The sequence below is a fragment of the Phocoena phocoena genome, chromosome 2 (genome assembly GCF_963924675.1).
Source record: "Phocoena phocoena chromosome 2, mPhoPho1.1, whole genome shotgun sequence".
Lineage (NCBI taxonomy): Eukaryota > Metazoa > Chordata > Mammalia > Artiodactyla > Phocoenidae > Phocoena > Phocoena phocoena.
Window position 1 is genome coordinate 162,518,854 of NC_089220.1, and position 20,723 is coordinate 162,539,576.

Genomic DNA, 20,723 nt, shown 5'->3' on the forward strand with positions numbered 1-20,723 from the left:
ACAACAACAAAGAATAAAAGCCGTATAAATCCACAAGGATGAGGCAGTGATGAATAGGCAACAAAAGATCATTTTAAAAGGGAAACATAGGTGAAGGATGACTTATCTGAGTGGAACAAGCTGAAGCCTAAGTACCTGCAGAAGGGGCTTCCAATGAGGCATAAGTGCATTCACCCCATAGACACCCAACAGGGCCCGACAGTTGGAGCACTGAGTACCTCAATGGCAGAATGGAGCATTACGTTGGAAAATAACTTGTTGAAAGCCCATAAGGAGTTGTTAGATATCCAAGCCCCAGCTGTACCCACCCATTCAGGAGATGTATTCTCTGGAGAAATTGTGTCACTGTGGATGCAAGAAGAGTAGGTTCAGCAGAGAACAGCCATGAGCTGCTGCTTCAAGAATTGCCAGTTTGCATTTTTAATGATGAAAACCTTGTTTTTCTTTTCCTTTTCCTTCACTGCCCCCAAAGCTCCGGCAGTTAACTTTATATCTTCCCCATGCCAAACTTCCACCACCACCACACAGTGAAAGACTGAAGTCTCTCTCAGTTGAGAGGCTAAATGACACCAGAATAAAGACGTACAAATTCTATAATAGGGCAGTGCCAAGAAAAGGAGGCTTATTGCCTTAAAATGTAGCCCATTAGTCAACCAGTTCAGCCCATGCCAGAGACCCAGTGATCATCTTTTCAGGGCTTTACTCTTAACACCTAGAAAGCTAAGAAGAACCAAATGTAGAGGAAAGATGCTAATATAAAAGACAGATAAAACTAATAAATCAAAAGATTCAAGTAGAAAAATGGAATTCATATGAAACAGAAACAGTGTGGGGAATCTAAAGAAAAATGTTTAATTCTGTTTAATGTGCTCAGAGAGTTAGGAAGTATATTATACTCGGTGTCTATAAAAAATAGAGAAAAAAGAGCCTAAAGAAATCTAAAGTATCTCTCAGAATTTTAAAACATTAATAAAAATGTTGGCAGATAAAGGCAGAGAATTCTCCTAAAAAGTAGAATATAAAGACAAAGAACATATGTGATAAAAATAAGAAAATTTAAGGATCAATTCAGAAGGTTAGTATCTAAAAAGTAAGAGTTTCAGAAAGAAAGAACAGAGAAAATAAAGTAGGAAGAGAATTGTGAAAGAAATAATGCAAAAACTTCCCCAGACTGATGAAGTGTCAGGTACAGTGAGTGAAAAAAGAACCCTACAAAGACTGTCCATGGGGGAAGTTCAGAAAACCTGGGAATGACAACACTCTCCATGAATGTAACAGTTCACATACAAAGAATGAGGGATAATCCGAGAAACACTGGAAACTAGAAGAGAATGGAGGGAAGACAATACATCTTCTGGCTTATTTATTAGATAACATGATTTTCAAAACTGAGTTCCAAACTAAAAATTGAATATGAGTGTTGTATTTCAAACAAAAGATCTCAAAAAATGAACATCCCAGGCTTTGCTGGTGGCGCAGTCGTTGGGAGTCCGCCTGCCGATGCAGGGGACACGGGTTTGAGCCCCGGTCCGGGAAGATCCCACATGCCCCAGAGCGGCTGGGCCCGTGAGCCATGGCCACTGAGCCTGCGCGTCCGGAGCCTGTTCTCCGCAATGGGAGAGGCCACAACAGTGAGAGGCCCGAGTACCGAAAAAAAAAAAAAAAAAATGAACATCCCACCTAGTCTGTGCCCTAACAAAATGAAGGAGGAAACCGAGGAAGAGGAGGAAATGGGATCCAGAACACCGGGGTGATATTCAAGAGAAGTCCCAGAAAAGTCCCTGGAAAGCAGGTCTAGAGAATAAGCAGTCCAGGTTGGCCCAAAGAATCAACCCAAAGGGGACTTCGGAAGTCTCCAAAAGAAATAGTGTCTTAATAGTCTGATATTTTAATCTAGTGGAAAATTGTATTAAGAAGTTGTTGGAGAGTTTAAGAATCAGCCAGAAAGCCTAGAAAACTTAGCAAATTAAAATAAATTGGATAATTAGCTCCAGGAAAAAAGCAAAAAATCAAAAAAAGTAAACGGATGGTTAATTTTCGTACACTATTGGCTCAGCAGTTAACAGCAATATTTATGTAGTAATAATATTATAAACTCTGAATATGGATTTAATTATATGGAGTGGTGGAGGGAGGGCTCTAAGAGGCAGTGAGCAAGGAGCTGCTGGTTTTATAACACAATGAAATTTTTAGCTATAACAATAAAATAGATAAATCAAAACCACCACATATGTGTATCATTAATAAAAATAGAGGTTCACACTAGAAGAAACAGTTAAGGAGATTGAAAGTATTTGTCTTAGAAGCTTAAGACTTTTAGTGCAACTTGAGTTTTTGAACCATATGCATGCAATACTGTAATGAAAATATAAATATAACAAAGTCCCCCGGATCACACACACACACACACACACACACACACACACACACTCACACTCACTCACTAACCCTAACCGTAACCCTGTTTGAGGTCATATTTATGACCTCAAATGAGCACTCAGCACTGCTTGAACATGCTGTTATATGTTTCTAGATTGAGTGCTTTTTGAGTCAGAAATTACTCCAGTTTCATGCATTTTCCTCTCTTCCTCAAGCCTCCCACCCCAAAGTACCATCACTGCCAATTAATTACCCTCAAATTTCTTTATAAGATTTGTTAGCAGAGAACTCCCAAGTCTTTCCATCAGCAAATGACCCATTCTTATCCATATTCTATCTCAGAAAAGACCCTGTTCCCCATGGGCTCTGGAGCCCATTCCTTCTTGCACCCCAAGAATTTCATCACCCCCTCTCTCTTTATCAGACAGCAACCTCTCCATATCTACTGAATTATCAACAAACATGCTCTCTAGCTATACCCTTAAAATAAAGAAGACAACACAGCCCTCACTTGTTCCCACTTGCTATCCCAGCTCCCAATAAATCCATCTTATCCTCTTCAAAGTGTTGTCCACGCTCAGTGTCTCCAACTTGGTCCTTCCATTGGCACTGCAACCTCTCTAATTCCACCATAAACGTAGTTACTGATGTATTTGCTTATTGTCTTTCTCTACACCCCCCTCCCTCGATAAAATGTACACTTTGTGAGGGCAGGACTTTGGCTTTTATGCTGCTATCCCAACACTTTGGGCATAGCACCTGGCCCTCAATAAATATCTTCAAACAAATGAATTAAGTATCAAATCTTTGTTTCAAAACAACACAATGATTTTTAAAAAGATGTTTTAGTGCATAATATATGGTACACAATATTGGACATACAGCGTGACAATTACTTGAATACTTTTAAAAAAACATTTGATTTAATACAAATATGCAATGCAAATCAAGTGAAAAGACATACTTAATTATTTTGCACTAATCTATGTTTATATTATATATATATATAAATATAACATCCTACAAACATAGTTAAATATTTAGTAACATAATCACAACCAATACATGCTACATGTCAGTTCTAATTGCTTAAAAATTCCATTTTTAGTGCATGTTTATTTCCTTGCAAATGTAGTAAGGTGCTCAGAAATCATTTAAACTATATATATAGTTTTTAAATTTAACGGGAAATGCTTATTGCTCTGTAGATGGGGTGTCACAAAATCGTCTAATATCGGGATTTATTGTAACAGAAACTGCTGAAACCTAAGGAGAGATGAGGCAACATCTCTTTGGTAAAGATCTGTCAGCATCACCAGCTTGTTCTTGCCCTGACTTTTTCTTTTTTCCAATTTCTTTCTCCTGCTATGTACCTAGAATATCCCAAGCCAGGTGGTTAACGACCTATTATCCTTAAAATTTATGAGATTTTCACAAGGTGAAATAGCCTCTAACAGAGTCATTTTTCTTCCGTTGCCAGCTGCACCACCCTATTCTTATTTAGAGATTCTGCCCACAGAGGTGGTCATCCAGAGCTCCATCCTCACCAGGTGTTACACATGAAGGACCATCATTCTTCATTATGTCTAAGGGTGTGAAGTTTTAAGAGATCATCACATACTCTAACAACAAAGATATATAAACAATGGAAATATATGTCTTTGTGTAATAATTTTTTTCTGTATTGTATTTGGGGATTTTTGCACATCTTTGAGTGAGATCGATCTATGATTTTGTGGGTGTGCTATACTTGATTTATGTAGCAGAGATATGTAACTTTATGGCACAAATTAGTTAACCTTTCTTTTTTATATGTTTAGAAAGGAATTCGAAGGGAATTAGAAATTTTATAAATTTCTAATTACAAATCTTATAAAGAAATTTGAGGGTAAGTAATTGGCAGAGATAATTAGCTAGGAATTATCTGTTTATTAAACATTTGAGAGAATTCACCAGTAAATTGATCTAAACCAGGAAATATGTTAGGAGATTTTTCATTAATAACAAAACGGTTCTATTGTTATTATCCATTTTCTATGTTTAGAAGAGCTTATATAACATGAGGATTATTAATTCATTAACAACTTGAGAAAATTCATCAGTATAGTGATTTAGAGATAGAAACTCTATTGAAAGGAGCCTGTGGATAATTTAGAACAATAGGTTCTTCTGCTATTTTTACTTCTCTCTCACAGGGTCCTCTGCTTCTTGTACAGATTGATTTGCCTTTTACCCATGAGTTAAAAAATCTTACAGCACAATGTACTCTTATATTCAGATTGTTGGTAATTTATTTAGGGTTTTGGCATCTATAAGTGACATTGCTCCCAGGTTTTCTTCTGTGCATAATATTTTTTGAGGTTCTGTTACCAGACAAGCATTAGATCTCTGAAGTAAATTGGGTAGCTTTTTATTCTCTGAAATGGCACATAAAGCATGAGAATTACCTTTTCTAGAAACTTGGAGAGGACAAAGCCGCCAAATAGCCTGGTCTTGAAGCAGTTTTTAAGGCTTTTTCAATATCATATGTGTTATTGAACTACTCTAGATTTCTACTGCTTACCTTAATTATATAATTTATAGTATCCTTGCAAAATCATTCATTTCGTTGAGGTTTTCAAGTTTCTGTTTATAGAGCTTAGTATATAAATATGTATGTATATACATATAATACATAAATAAATTTATTTTATATACATTATATATAATCTATATATATTTACATATTAACATTTACACTTACAAATATATGTTAAATATACATACATGTATAATATATACGCTTGTGTGAGCATGTGTGCATTAAATTTGAATAGTAACAAGTGCCATGAAGCAAAATCATTAGGGTGGGCAGGTTGCTAGGAAGGGACGGGGAAGGGATGATGGCAGTGATGTATTTCAGATAAACTTGCTGATTAAGGCCTCTCTGAGAAGGTGTAATTTGAGTCAAGATCACAATTCCATGGAAGTTCAAGCTATTCCAAGATTTGGGCACACTGCTTAACTGTCAGGAAAAGCAGAAAACAGGAAGTCCCCGAGGCAAGAACAAGCTTAGCGTGTTTAGGGAAGAGCAGTACCAGACAACATGTGGTCTAATAGATTCCAATGCACCTAGAACAAGGCCTAGCATACAGAAGGTATTCAATAATTACTCACTGAACAAAGAGTGCAGGGTTTAGACTTTTTTCTCAGTTGACTGGAAAGTCATTAGAAGATTCTTTGTTTTGTACTGAGCAAGTAGAGGGCCTTGTTACTTCACCAGAAGGTCAAAGTGAGTCCTAAACACCCGTGGATTCTCACCCTGGGCTTTGTGAGTACTCTGGTTAGTGGACGTTCTTTCCAGAGGCTGACAATTCATTGTTTATTCTTTCTAATTTTCAGCCTTACCATCTTGTGTGTTTTCGTATGTATTTCAGTGCACATATATTCAATGAAGGAGAGAAAACAAGAAGAAAGACTTGCTGGAATTAAGTCACAATCTATGTTTTAAAGGAAAATTCTTTCACACTTCATAGGATGACAGGAGAAAAAGTTCAGAAACCTATTTCTTGCTAGTTTACGCTCCACAGCAAAAACTTAATGCCTTTTTCATCTTTATCTCAGAACGAGACTGGTTTCTATTGACTTGCAGCCATTTTCAGTTGCCCAGTTTGTGAATTATTTAGTTTCTTTGCTATTCTTTCCCCCTTCCATCCAACTCCAGGGAAATAATACTTCATAACAGTTGAGAAAAAAAGCAGACGTGAGAAGCTCAAAACATCAATTTTGGGAGTTTTCTGGGGGTTTTTAGTGTCACATCAGCTATCTGTATGAGCAAAAGGGGAAAAGAAGGACAATTTTTATCTGCTTTATTTCTTCTCTGAAGTAGTTAAAGTTGTTTCTATTTTAATAGTTTGAAATAACATGAATGTGCCTCCTCCCTACTTTTGCAATTCTGTGCAACTTGACTACCAATCCAAGTGGACATTGCAGTAAAAGCCACACAGGAGCATGCGATTTGTATTTTCAAGTAATCATCCCCTAAGGACAAAACGTGATCATATATACGCTGCTTTTTTGTTAGGAAATGGAATATAGTAAGAATTTTATAGGGGCTTCCCTGGTGGCGCAGTGGTTGAGAGCCCGCCTACCGATGCAGGGGACACGGGTTCGTGCCCCGGTCCGGGAGGATCCCACATGCCGCGGAGCGGCTGGGCCCGTGAGCCATGGCCGCTGGGCCTGCGCGTCTGGAGCCTGTGCTCCGCAGCGGGAGGGGCCACAACAGTGAGAGGCCCACGTACCGCAAAAAAAAAAAAAAAAAGAATTTTATAAATATTCATATGGTGCGATGACAAGAACATAGGTGAAGCAGTTTTGAGAACCTGAATTCTAGTCCCATTAGGGGCTACCTCAATTGTCCCACTCCCCTTCTTCTGGCACAGGCTCAGCCTAGGGATCAGAAAGCATTCGGTCTGAGCTGATGCTTTCATGCAAAGTTGGGATGGCACTACTTCCTCCCCCTTGGAGTACTTCCGATGGGTAGAAACCACAGAGGATGGGGCGGGGCGGGATGGGGGGTAGAAATGTTCATCACAGGCAGCAAGCATCCTAAACACCTGCTCTTCCTTCCCCTCCCTGTATAACTGGCTCAAGAGCCTCCAGGCATATTCAGATGTAAAAATGCTTTTTAAATGGCATAATTAATAAGTCATGAAAATAGAAGCTGTGGCAATGTCTTTTCACTGCTCCCTAAGTCTTACTGTTGCTCAGGCAGGGATGGAGACAGGGCAGTTGTCAGATGCCAGTTCCCTGGAGGGCCAGTATGTTGGGTCAGGGAATGGTCAGGACCATGATTTACACCAGAAAGCAAGAGGCTGGGTATCAAAGAGCCTGACATAGATAACACTTTACAGTTAGCAATGTACTTTCACATGCATTGTTTTATTTAATTCTCCTACACATCTTGTTAGGTGAGTTGTAATTCTTACTGTTTATAAATAGGAAACTGAAGTGATTTGACTCTCCTAAAGCCACATAGCTAGAAAGTGGCAGAGTCTAGCTTGAAACCCAGGTGCCCTGACTCTCATTACTTACTCTTTTCCAAGCTCTACATCTGCCTCCCCTACACCTAGATGTTTCCAGGGTAAAGCTTAATGTGATAAATGGGAGTTTTCAGACCATGAGGATCACGAATATCTCCACTGTTTCTCTCCTAACATACAAAAATTGCGAGGTTGACTGCTATTATAAACAACTATATTCCAACTTTAGGAAGACCATGGGAAGCAAAACCATGTAGTGAACAGAGCACCACGCGAGAGCCAAAGAGATGTAGTTTAAAGTCTAGTTCAGAGTGTACCTCTGGTGACTTACTGCTCAACCACTCTGGGCCTTTATTTCCTCAACTATGAAATGGGGTAATAGCTCTTATCTTGTAACATTAGTGTTCCACAAGTAATACATTAAAGCATTTAGAATATTGTTTAGCACGCAGCAGGTGTTCAATTCAATCTCTATGGGGCTTAGTATATTGTAGTTTTCTGAAGCATGAATGTCATTGTAGGATGATCTTGGTTTCTATAAACAAAAATGATATTCATGGGCTTCCCTGGTGGCGCAGTGGTTGAGAGTCCGCCTGCCGATGCAGGGGACGCGGGTTTGTGCCCCGGTCCGGGAGGATCCCACATGCCGCGGAGCGGCTGGGCCCGTGAGCCATGGCCGCTGAGCCTGTGCGTCCGGAGCCTGTGCTCCGCAACGGGAGAGGCCACGACAGTGAGAGGCCCGTGTACCGCAAAAAAAAAAAAAATGATATTCATGATTTTAATAATCATAACGTGTTGCTGTAAACATGCCTAATAAAAAGAAAAACAAGTCTACTGCTCTAATGCTAAATGCTAAATCTAATCTGGACTGTATTCAAACTGCATGCTCCTTCTGGAGGGATTTGCCTTCTACAGGCATAAAAAACTGTAAAATTAGAGTAAGTATGGCTGAAAAAATATACTGCAGTAAAGAACTGGGAAATCTAGAGGTCAGTTTAGCATCCCATTAATAATCTGAATATAATTCAAACTTATCTCTCGAAATCCCATCAGTCATAGATGATTTCTATATACTTAGATGACCATTTTTCTCTGAAACATTGTTGTACAATACGTACATAAATGTGTAATGCTTTGGAATAAATATAACTTAATATATCACCTGTTCCATTCATGTCTAGTTGAGATTGCACATTTTTTCACTTTCTGGCTCTGGAAAAATAGTTTCTTGAAGCTATTGTTTTCATCTTCTTCTTTAGCACTTTTCTTTACCTTTCTTATACTTCATATATTTTATTTTCTGCTTTGTCTCTTATTTATTTTTAAATGTGTTTTTTATCTCCCAAGTTTATGCTCCTACAAATTCTCAAGCATGTCTTGCCCATCCTTTTTATATCTAGCAGACTACCTTGTACATAGTAGACATTCAATAAATACTTTATGAATAAGGGATTATTGATTTAATGAGGAGAACTTCAGGGATCAAAATGCAAGAGTAGGAAAACTGGTTTTGTGTGTGTGCTCATAATAGAAGACCAACTCAAACTGGCTCAAACAATTAAAGAATTTATTGACTCATGTATCTAAAACGTCTAAACCCAGAGCAGGCTTGAAACAGGAATGGATTGGAAAGTTTTCAATGCCATTAAGGTTGTTCCTCCATTTCTCCATGATTTCCTAGGCTTGTCTCCCTGTTTGTTTTAGCCTCAGGCTTGCTTTTGTAGCAGAATGGTAGCTCCACAGGGCTAAACTCTTCCTTTTTCACCTCAGAGTTGGGCAGAGGATATTTCTTACCACAAATATCCATCAATATGTACCCACTGGTGACAAAATTCTTACTGGACAAACTTATGTCCATGTCTCTCTATGAACCAATCACTGTTGATTAGGAACGCATTGGACAGGGTCCTGAGGCAAAAGGCTACACCAAGGAAAATGAGATTAACTCTAGAGGTCAGGTTGTGGTTCCCTCCCAACCAAACCATAGACATGCTTATGATTTGGTGGAGGGAAGGGAAGGAGTGTGGGTGGTTAAATGGATCTGGGCGATAATTACGTGGTAGTGTGAACTTCCACCGTTCTAAAAGTAAGGCTGAAATTCTCCAGTGTTATACTTACAGTCATCAGGTATATGAAATAAGTGATAAAACACACAGCCTCAGATTAGCTCAGAATAAATCAAATTTTCCTCAAAAGCTTTTTCTTGTGGGTGCTTTCTGAATAAAAACAAGTCATTTTCTTCCCTTTTGTCAAGTTATCAGTTAATTTTTTTTCACTAAACCGATTCTTATGACTCATTATGAAAAAGAAGACCTCCAACATAATTTCATCACATCTAACATTGCTTTCTTCTTGACATTAAAACAAAACGAACATGCATTCTAATTTAGACTGAGGTATCCTTGTCTTTAGCACAAATATTATAAAATGTTTATCGTTCTTATGGATCCCTTTGGATTGCACAATAGGTGGAATCACCATTGCTTTCGATCTTGTTTAATCATAAACTAGCTAAAACATTACCTAAAAAGGGCTATCTAGTCCTTAATTGTCAAGCAAATAAGGTGACTCTCATTGCCCCATTCTTTTAGGGACCTCACTCTTGGCACCAATTATGCAGCACTCCCCACACCCACCGGACTCCAACAGCCACCCAGCTGTGCCTGGAATGGCCACTGGGACTGGTCTCCTCTGGTTGGCTGGCGTCCGCTTAGCCAAAGCACACCCAGTTCTTCCCAATATCTCATCCACTTACCCTATCTGATTTCTCCCCACAAGAGCCTTCGCCCTTCACCCCCAACAACTATAATATTACCCAACACGCTACTACTAAAAACAACAATCTTTGCGTTATCTCTTCAGGAAAAGTCAGTCTCTTGTTTTTCCTTTGGTATGCTAACATTGCTGATTTGCTAAGGAGAAATAAATAGTTGAGTGAAATATCTACGCTTCCCTACCCAGATTGCCTGTGAAAAGTAATAGAGCAGATGACTGGCCTTTTCTTTTTAAAACGTCTCAATGATCTTTAATAGAGATCTGTGGTCACCTTGGAGGAGATGAGTCCCCCAAACTGTAGGGCAGACAGGACAGGATGCTCAATTTTCATTTCTAGCTTGCAGTCCTCAGGGAGATGGGACCAGAGAAATTCCTTTCACTGCCATTACTCAAAGCGAAAGGAACTTCAGCATGCCAATTCTAGCATACCATCACTACAGGTCTCCGTGTTCCAAGACAAAGATTGAGGACCCACCCCATTCAGGAAGATTTTAAGGGAGTCCAGGTAAAATGTGAAGGACTTACATGCAGATTCACATTACCAACCTGAGAACTGATAAGGAATACATACTACGGTTTATGAGAATAAAAAACAAATACTCCAATCTTAAACATTCTAATTTATTTTCCCTTAAAGTCAGAGGCATCAAAAACAATCAAATTATCTTAAATTTCTACTTTTTAAAGAGTATTTACTAAGGAAAGAAGACATTCTTATGGGCCTCCTTGAACCACTAAGCTTTTTTTTTTTAATCAAAGAGCAAAGGGGGGCTTCCTTGGTGGCGCAGTGGTTGAGAGTCCGCCTGCCGATGCAGGGGACACGGGTTCGTGCCTCGGTCTGGGAGGATCCCACATGCCGCGGAGCGGCTGGGCCCATGAGCCATGGCCGCTGAGCCTGCGCGTCCGGAGCCTGTGCTCTGCAATGGAAGAGGCCACAACAGTGAGAAGCCCGCGTACCACAAAAAATAAATAAATAAATAATGTGAACTTTGTAAAAAAAAAAAAAAAAGAGCAAAGGGAAGGAACAGAAAGTTTAGTTGGTTAATGAATGAGATCTCGTGTTAATCTTATTTTATTTTACTTTTATACATCTTTATTGGAGTATAATTGCTTTACAGTGGTGTGTTTCTGCTTTATAACAAAGTGAATCAGTTATACATATACATATGTTCCCATATCTCTTTCCTCTTAAGTCTCCCTCCTCCCACCCTCCCAATCCCACCCCTCTAGGTGGTCACTAAGCACCGAGCTGATCTCCCTGTGCTGTGTGGCTGCTTCCCACTAGCTATCTATTTTACGTTTGGTAGTGTATATATGTCCGTGCCACTCTCTCGCTTTGTCACAGCTTACCCTTCCCCCTCCCCATATCCTCAAGTCCATTCTCTAGTAGGTCTCTCTCTTTATTCCTGTCTTACCCCTAGGTTCTTCATGACATTTTTTTTCTTAAATTCCATATATATGTGTTAGAATATGGTATTTGTCTTTCTCTTTCTGACTTAACTTCACTCTGTATGACAGACTCTAGGTCCATCCACCTCATTACAAATAGATCAATTTCATTTCTTTTTATGGCTGAGTAATATTCCATTGTATATTTGTGCCACATCTTCTTTATCCATTCATCTGTCGATGGACACTTAGGTTGTTTCCATCTCCTGGCTATTGTAAATAGAGCTGCAATGAACATTTTGGTACATGACTTTTTGAATTATGGTTTTCTCAGGGTATATGCCCAGTAGAGGGATTGCTGGGTCATATGGCAGTGCTATTTGTAGTTTTTTAAGGGACCTCCATACTGTTCTCCATAGTGGCTGTACCAATTTGCATTCCCACCAGCAGTGCAAGAGTGTTTCCTTTTCTCCACACCCTCTCCAGCATTTATTGCTCCTAGATTTTTTGATGATGGCCATTCTGACTGGTGTGAGATGATATCTCATTGTAGTTTTGATTTGCATTTCTCTAATGATTAATGATGTTGAGCATTCTTTCATGTGTTTGTTGGCAGTCTGTATATCTTCTTTGGAGACACTAAGCTTTTTATATTTAGAGAATCTATTGCTTTTTTGAAGAAATTGCTATTGGTCATTCAGATTTTCAAATTCAAAAGAGAGACTGAGAAAAAAAAATATTAACTGTGTGCTGAAGAAGCATTGCTTCTAACACACCACTTTTAAGCACACACATTCAAAAGCTAGTTTTTAATCCTATTTTACAGCATGTACCATGAATTTGGCAGGAAATTCAACCAAACCCTTCTTAACTTGTATCCTGTTATTTCTGGTAGACAAGAATGTATACCTAAGCTTTCACACTCATATGCAAACACATTCCACCAGAGAAATTCTGGCACATTCACTGCTTAGAAATAAACCTCGTCTCCCTTTGAGGCGCAAACTAGTCTCCAATTCTGAACTTTCTGAAGGCCATCCATAACAGAGGACATGTCCCTAGTGTTACAAGTTTCATCACGTATGTCGCTAAATATAGCAGAGGTAGTGAAATCCTCTAGGACTGATGGTATATCCAGTTTGATCCTTAACCTGATTCCAAATCCATGAACTTGAAGGATCATCCCCTTGTAACGAGAAATAAAAATACTCTCTGATTTATATTTATGTTAATCTATAATTTGAATATTCTCTATTGGTATCTGAAAGAACTGAAATCCATTCACTGTTGAAAAATGTGTAGCTTTTGAGTTTGAGACAAATGAAAAAGTAAATTAATATTGGACACTGGTGAAAATTGAAGTCAATTTTTGAAAGCAAGAAATTAGCCTTGTTCTCACCTTACAGATAAAGAAATCAAGTCCCCACCTTACAGATAAAGTTAAGAAGGGAATAAATATTTTTTAAAAATCATCTTACACAATAATGTGAAAAGAATACAATTTAATTATCTTTTTGCTTTGGTTTAACATTTTTGGTTTCGTATCAAAGTTACCCACATTCCTGGTATCTCATTGTTTATTGACATTCATCATTTTATTCCATGACAATACCGCTAACATATGTTTCCACTTCCTTTTTTGCCAACTATTACATTTTATCTCATTTCCAGATGTGGACAAGGATGGAAGGGAAATCGTTGCCATGTCAAGGTTAACCCTCCCATTGCTGATTTCACGGACACTCAGAACAGTAGGTTACATTGTGCCCACAGTCACTTGAGTTTTGGAGTCTCTAATATTTTTCACTGAATATTTACATTTTTCATTGGTTTGAAATTGCAGATATATGGACCCTCCTGGGTATTGGATTAGCTTTCCTGACGACTCATATAACAGTAGCGGTCTTGTGTTTTCTTGCCAAGAGAAAAGTACCAGTAAGGTAAGTGATGCCTTTGATTGCTGTGGCAGACCGATTTTCTGAAACATTTCATTTGCTATATTTTCCTTTCACCCCATATTACATACTGGCAACTTTAGTTTTCCATACTTTATGGATTTATTTTTCTGAGTAGAAAGCAAGAGCTACTTAATGATAATCACTCTTGTTTTAAATTAAAAGCATTAAGTTTACTTTTCCAATTCTGTTAGGAACATTTTTGATGACACCAGAAAACAGAATCTGACATTCTCCCCAAATTAAAACGGCATGAGGCTCTGGAGGTCCCACTTTCTGGTAGTGCCCGGGGAAGGCAGCAGAACTGCCAAAGGGATCCTTTCTTGACTTGCTTAGGGAGGCTGGCTCTAAGCACCAGTGTTCCAGACCAAGACTCCCATGTTCTAGGCAACATACGGAACAGAGGCCAAGAGCTGCTGCAGCTGGAGGACCTCTGTGGGCTGGGCTCATGCATAACTAAGACCTCACAACCTACAGTGCCCTTCAGGACCCTGGGGCTTCCTACCCAATACCCATCTTCCCATCACCTGTGTGGGAAACACATCACCCCAATAATGAAAGCGATTGACTTTCCCATAAACTGAACAAGGTAAGGGCTCAGAATAAGATTTAATGAAATATTTTAATGGATCTTTATTGGAGTATAACTGCTTCACAATACTGTGTTAGTTTCTGTTGTACAACAAAATGAATCAGCCATATGCATACATATACCCCCATATCCCCTCCCTCTCGAGCCTCCCTCCCACCCTCCCTATCCCACGTCTCTAGGTCATTGCAAAGCACTGAGCTGATCTCCCTGTGCTATGCTGCTGCTTTCCACTAGCTAGCTATTTTACATTTGGTAGTGTATATATGTAAATGCCACTCCCTCACTTCATCCCAGCTTACCCTTCCCCTTCCCTGTGTCCTCAAGTCCATTCTCTACATCTGCATCTTTATTCCTGTCCTGCCCCTAGGTTCATCAGTACCATTTTTTTCTTTTTATTTTTTTAGATTCCATATATATGTGTTAGCATACAGTATTTGTTTTTCTCCTACTGACTTACTTCACTCTGTATTGCAGACTCTAGGTCCATCCACCTCGCTACAAATAACTCAATTTCATTTCTTTTTATGGCTGAGTAATATTCCATTGTATATATGTGCCACATCTTCTTTATGCATTCATCTGTCGATGGACACTTAGGTTGCTTCCATGTCCTGGCTATTGGAAATAGTGCTGCAATGAACATTGTGGTACATGACTCTTTTTGAATTATGGTTTTCTCAGGGTATATGCCCAGTAGTGGGATTGCTGGGTCGTATGGTAGTTCTATTTTTAGTTGTTTAAGGAACCTCCATACTGTTCTCCATAGTCGTTGTGTCAATTTACATTCCCACCAACAGTGCAGGAGGGTTCCTTTTTCACCCCACCCTTACCAGTATTTATGGTTTCTAGATTTTTTGATAATGGCCATTCTGACTGGTGTGAGGTGATACCTCATTGTAGTTTTGATTTGCATTTCTCTAATAATTAGTGATGTTGAGCATCTTTTCATGTGCATGTTGGCCATCTGTATGTCTTCTTTGGTGAAATGTCTATTTAGGTCTTCCGCCCATTTTTTAATTGAATTGTTTTTTTGATATTGAGCTCCATGAGCTCTTTGTATATTTTGGAGATTAATCCTTTGTTCATTGTTTCATTTGCAAATATTTTCTCCCATTCTGAGGGTTGTCTTTTCATCTTGGTTATGGTTTCCTTTTCTGTGCAAACACTTTGAAGTTTCATTAGGTCCCATTTGTTTATTTTTGTTTTTATTTCCATTACTCTAGGAGGTGGGTCAAAAAAGATCTTGCTGTGGTTTATGTCAAAGAGTGTTTTTCCTGTGTTTTCCTCTAAGAGTTTTATAGTGTCTGGTCTTACATTTAGGTCTTTAATCCATTTGGAGTTTATTTTTGTGTATGGTGTTAGGTAGTGTTCTAGTTTCATTCTTTTACATGTAGCTGTCCAGTTTTCCCAGCACCACTTATTGAAGAGGCTGTTTTTTCTCCATTGTATGTTCTTGCCTCCTTTAAATGAATCATCTCTTGCACACCTGAATTTGTGGTCCGAGATTTAGATTTGCTGCAAATCTCTGTGTCATAGAGCACTGGATAACTGCATTTTCATTGGTGCCAACTTGTATGTGCCTCCCACTTGAATTCTCCTCAGATGTCCACTCTGCAATCATGTTAATTAGCAGACACCAATCTTGTTATCATCAATTAAGGCAAATTTATTATAAAATGATAATGTTTGTTAGAAAAACACATACGACATTTTAATCCATTTCTATTAAGAAGATCTTACCCAACTATTAATTCTTTTTTAAATTTATTTTTGGCTGCATTGGGTCTTCATTGCTGCACGTGGGTTTTCTCTAGTTGTGGTGAGCGGTGGCTACTCTTTGTTGTGGTATGTGGGCTTCTCATTGCGGTGGCTTCTCTTGTTGTGGAGCACAGGCCCTAGGATGCACGGGCTTCAGTAGTTGCTGTGTGTGGGCTCAGTAGTTGTGGCCCACGGGCTCTAGAGAGCAGGCTCAGTAGTTGTGGCACACTGGGCTTAGTTGCGCCAAGGCACATGGGATCTTCCAGGACCAGGGATTGAACCCGTGTCCCCTGCATTAGCAGGCGGATTCTTAACCACTGCACCACCAGGGAAGTCCCCTATTAATTCTTTAGTTGTTTCTTATGTGCCTAAAATATGTCAGACAATTTGGATACAAATATGAATGAAAATCAGTCTGGACTTAACGTAGTGGGGAAAAACAGAAACAAAGCTACTAAGTGAAATGCTGGTTTTGTGCTAGGAAATACATGTATTAGTCAGCGTTCTCCAGAGAAACAGAAAGATAAGATAGATAGATAGATAGATAGAAAGAGCTAGCTAGTTAGATATCCTATTGTTTCTCTCTTTCTCTCTGTGTATATATATATCTTTAAATATCAAATACATAATATATATTTAATGTATAAACATAATATATTATATAATATATATCATTAATACATTAGTAATTATTATATAACTACTGTTATATTGCTATATTGTCTTATCATGTTTAAATATATCAGTATATAATATATAAAGATATCTCAAATTAACATATATCTCTATATAAAGAATTAGATATTCATATATTACATTTATGTAATATCAGTTACATAAATTATATTTATTAATATTAATGAAATCAATATTTTAATTGTATTAATAAGAAAATTAATAATGTAATATGTTAAGAGAGAGGGATTTATTTCAAGGAATTTGCTCCTGTAATTGTGGGGACTGGCAAGCATGAAACTTGCAGTGGAAATTCAAGTAAGGGTTGATGGTGCAGGCTTGAGTCCAAAGTCTGCCAGACAAGCTATCCGACTGGAAACACAGGTAGGATTTTCTGCTGCCGTCTTTCTTCTTCAAGAAATCTCAGTCTTTACTCATAGAGCCTTCAAATAAGTGAACGAGGCCCACCCCCATTATGGAGGGTAATCTGCATAAAGTTTGCTGACTGTAAATGCTAATCACATCTGCAAATTCCTTCTCAGCAACATCTAGACTAGTGTTTGAGAAAACAACTAAGCTCCATAGCCTAGCAAGTAGACATATAAAATTAATCATTGCAGTATATAAATAAGTTGTCGTATTAACCCAACCAGTGGGAGTCCTCAGAAACAACCCTAAATTTCACACCTTCAGATTCCTGTTGGACAGCCTGTACTGTCAGGGCTATGGAGAGACCTCTCAGGCAGACATTGGTGGCACCACAGCCCAGCCTGACAGAGCCACCTCTCCTTTCTCTCCTCCATTTCTGTCATTCTTCTGTAATTTTACACCTTCACTTCCTCTTTACTCCTCACTGCTGACTTACTGCCCTGTCCTCTTCTCTCTCACTAGTACCTTCTCTTCTGATTTCCAAAATCTAAAGACAGTGGTTTTATTCCCTATAACTCCCCCAAACAAATATCACTCAAGACAGTGATATTTGTATTTCTCTTGTAAGTGATCTGAATTGTTCACTGCACACCCTGCCCCAGAAGCCACAGCGAGGACGCTCCTACTTTGGACCTGCCTCGGCCCAAAGGTGGGGAAGACCCAACCCAGAGCTACCACGATCCCTCTGCCAGTCCTTTGGATTGGGGGAGGCTTACCCTGAGGCCTCAGACACTTCCCAAGGATTTGTGGCACAAATAGTTTCAAGGGAGTCAATTTACAGATGCTCAAACTTCATAGATTCTCTTCTAAGAAGGGTGCATTTGGCCCCAGGTCATTGCCTCTCCTGTTTCTTCTTTCCCAGATGTCTTCATTACCTTACACTTATCCTGAAACTTAGAAAAGAGATTCCTGTAGCAAAAGAGATTTGAGATAAGCAATATGGAAAGGGGAACTGGAGATAAATCTTTGCCAAATTTATCTTCTCAGTTTCCCAATCTTTCTCTGTCTCTCTTCCTCTTTCTCTCCTTTCCCACTTAGAATTTGAAATCATGATTTTTTTTTTTCAATTGAGATATATTGTTTTACAACGTTGTGTTAGTTTCTGGTGTACAGCAAAGTGATGCAGTTATATGTGTATATTACATGTATTCTTTTTCGGATTAGTTTCCATTACAGGTTTTTACAAGGTAGCAAATATAGTTCCCTGTGCCATACAGTAGTGCAGTACAGTATTTTATATACAGTAGTGTGTATCTGTTACCCCCAAACTCCTAATTTATCCCTTCCCCCCACCCTTTCCCCTTTGGTTTATTTTCTATGTCTGTGAGTCTCTTTCTGTTTTCTAAAGAAGTCCATTTGTACCATTTTCTTTTAGATTCCCTGGGACACATTTTAACATATGCATCTGAATTTAACAATGAAGTCAGTCTTTTTCTGAAAATTAAGTTTGATTTGGTTGATTGGATAGTTAGCAGGACTGGCTTTGTCATTTAGATGAGATGGCAGGCAAATTCCATAATTTTAAAGAACTCAATATAAAATATTTCAGAAATTATATTCTTTGCAGCCACTAAACTTATCATAAAAATTGTAGATATTAACATGAAAATGTAAAAGGAGATGCATATTTTTCTAAATTATTTTAGGGAAAACTCAAGTGGCAGGGTTCAAAGACCACTGCACCAAGTTTAATTTTCCACCATCTGCCCCCTCCACATACACCCTACCCTTGGAAAAAGTCTCACCATTTCCCCAAAGTGCATGGCTTTTCATACCCTCTGCCTGGCAGAGCTATACAAACTGATGTATTTTCGATACTAAGCAAAAATATCCCGGCATCCCTTCAGGGTTAGTCACTGAGTTGTCAGAATGTTATCCTAAAGAAGACAGTTATAGCTCCATTATGTAGTGTTACTACTAAACTATTTCCATGTTAACCAGTTCGTATCTTTACATCCCCAGTTTCTAGCACTGTATGAATAACTGGTACCCAATACACGCCCATTTAAGGCTATCTATACTTTATTGAACGTTATCCATACTTCTGACCATCACCAAAAACATTGCTCGTGTCTACTAATTACTTTTAAATTAAAATGTTGCATATTAACTTTTAAAAAATGTCTTTTTGCATGAAATCTTTTAAGCCCTAAAGCAAGTTAGAATGCTTGGCCAAGAGATGGCTAAATGATAACAGTGACTCACCTTGAAAATAATACCAAAACTTTGAGATAGGCAGGAATTTATGTAAGCAGGAAATTCATCATCCTCTCTAAATAAACCTTAACCTTAAGATTTTTCATTGGATTTTATAAAAAGAATCTGTAGCATAAGAGGCCCTTCAGTGACTTGAAAGAAACATTTTTGTATTAATTTCTTAAAAACGCAGGATGGAGCAGTGCATGCTCAGACAATGCTAAGCCCAGCAACGAGACTCTGAAAGTTGTTTTTAGAGATGCAGTTCCTGGATTTTATTATACATTCTCTGACCTTTCTGTTAGCTATTTGCCATTGAATGTATTAGTGAGGACATTCTGATTGCAGGGGAAGAAAACACCTCAAGCACCTTAATCAAAATAAAGAATTTAGTGTAACAATGCACATGTCTTCCAGAGCACAAGGGTGGGAATAAAGAGATCAGACCTCAGAAAGGCCTGGACCCAGCGGTATTCTTCATCTGCCTCTCATCTCTGCTGCTTTTTGCTTCACTCTTGGTGGTTCTCTCTCTGAAAACACACTTCCTTTACTCTCTGTCTATGTAACAAAAAGGTGTTGACTAGAGAATGGATGTTTGTTACTCATTATGTCCCCAGATCTGTGGAGAGACTATATCTTTGTTTTTACGTCTCCATTCCATATTCCAAAGGATCACCCTCTGATTAGCCCACTTGGGTCAAGATCCCATTTCTGGTCAAATCAACTGTGGGTGAGCTATGGGGCAGGATCAATAGTACAAACATGGCTGCTGTTGGGGGGCGGGGTGTCATCATGAAAGGTCTCTGAAAGGTATCCACTACACCTGTCCCCATGGTCCAAAATCCACCAAATTTTTACTCATGACACTTTAGAGGAAGCAACGAATGTAGCAGGCTTCTAGAGCTGTTTGAGGCTCATACAAAGTAAATATGACAATCCAGCCTACACCTAGAAATCTAGATTAAAGGATACAAATAAATAGTGGACTATTGGGGTTTCCCTGGTGGCACAGTTGTTGAGAGTCCACCTGCCGATGCAGGGGACACGGGTTCGTGCCCCAGTCCGGGAAGATCCCACATGCCGCGGAGAGGCTGGTCCCGCGAGCCATGGCCGCTGAGCCTGCGCGTCTGGAGCCTGTGCTCCGCAACGGGAGAGGCCACAACAGTGAGAGGCCCACGTACCCACCCACACCCCCAAAAAAAAGATTGTTGTTTATATTTCTGATAAGAAAGAAGGTTTTTAGGATCCCAAAAGCTATACCAGCTGCCCATGAGGATTACAGATGTTCTTGTTTGAGATTTATGAATAAGTGGCCCTGACTTCCAAATAAAATATCTATCTCTATAATATTATTCTTTCTCCCAGACCCTTTCCCACTGCTGACACCCTGTATGATAATGTGGCTCTTTGGAGGCAGAAGTTTTACTTCTCTTCCAGTGTGAGATCCTGGCATAGACCTAACCTGGGCCCAGCGATGGGTATTTATTCTTAGTCAAAATCAAAACCTTACTTACTCTATGGCTCAAGGCATTCAGCTGCTCTTGCAGCTAGAAT

General features: G+C 38.9%; 1 protein-coding gene across 1 annotated transcript in view; it reads left to right on the forward strand.

The window, feature by feature from the left end:
* MALRD1 (MAM and LDL receptor class A domain containing 1) overlaps positions 1 to 20,723 on the forward strand; it is a 598,156-nt gene that overhangs the window by 554,933 nt on the left and 22,500 nt on the right. The window contains exons 38-39 of the mRNA XM_065871795.1: positions 13,236 to 13,315; positions 13,408 to 13,504. Coding sequence (XP_065727867.1) covers positions 13,236 to 13,315; positions 13,408 to 13,504 — 177 coding nt within the window. The remainder of the gene's footprint in view (positions 1 to 13,235; positions 13,316 to 13,407; positions 13,505 to 20,723) is intronic.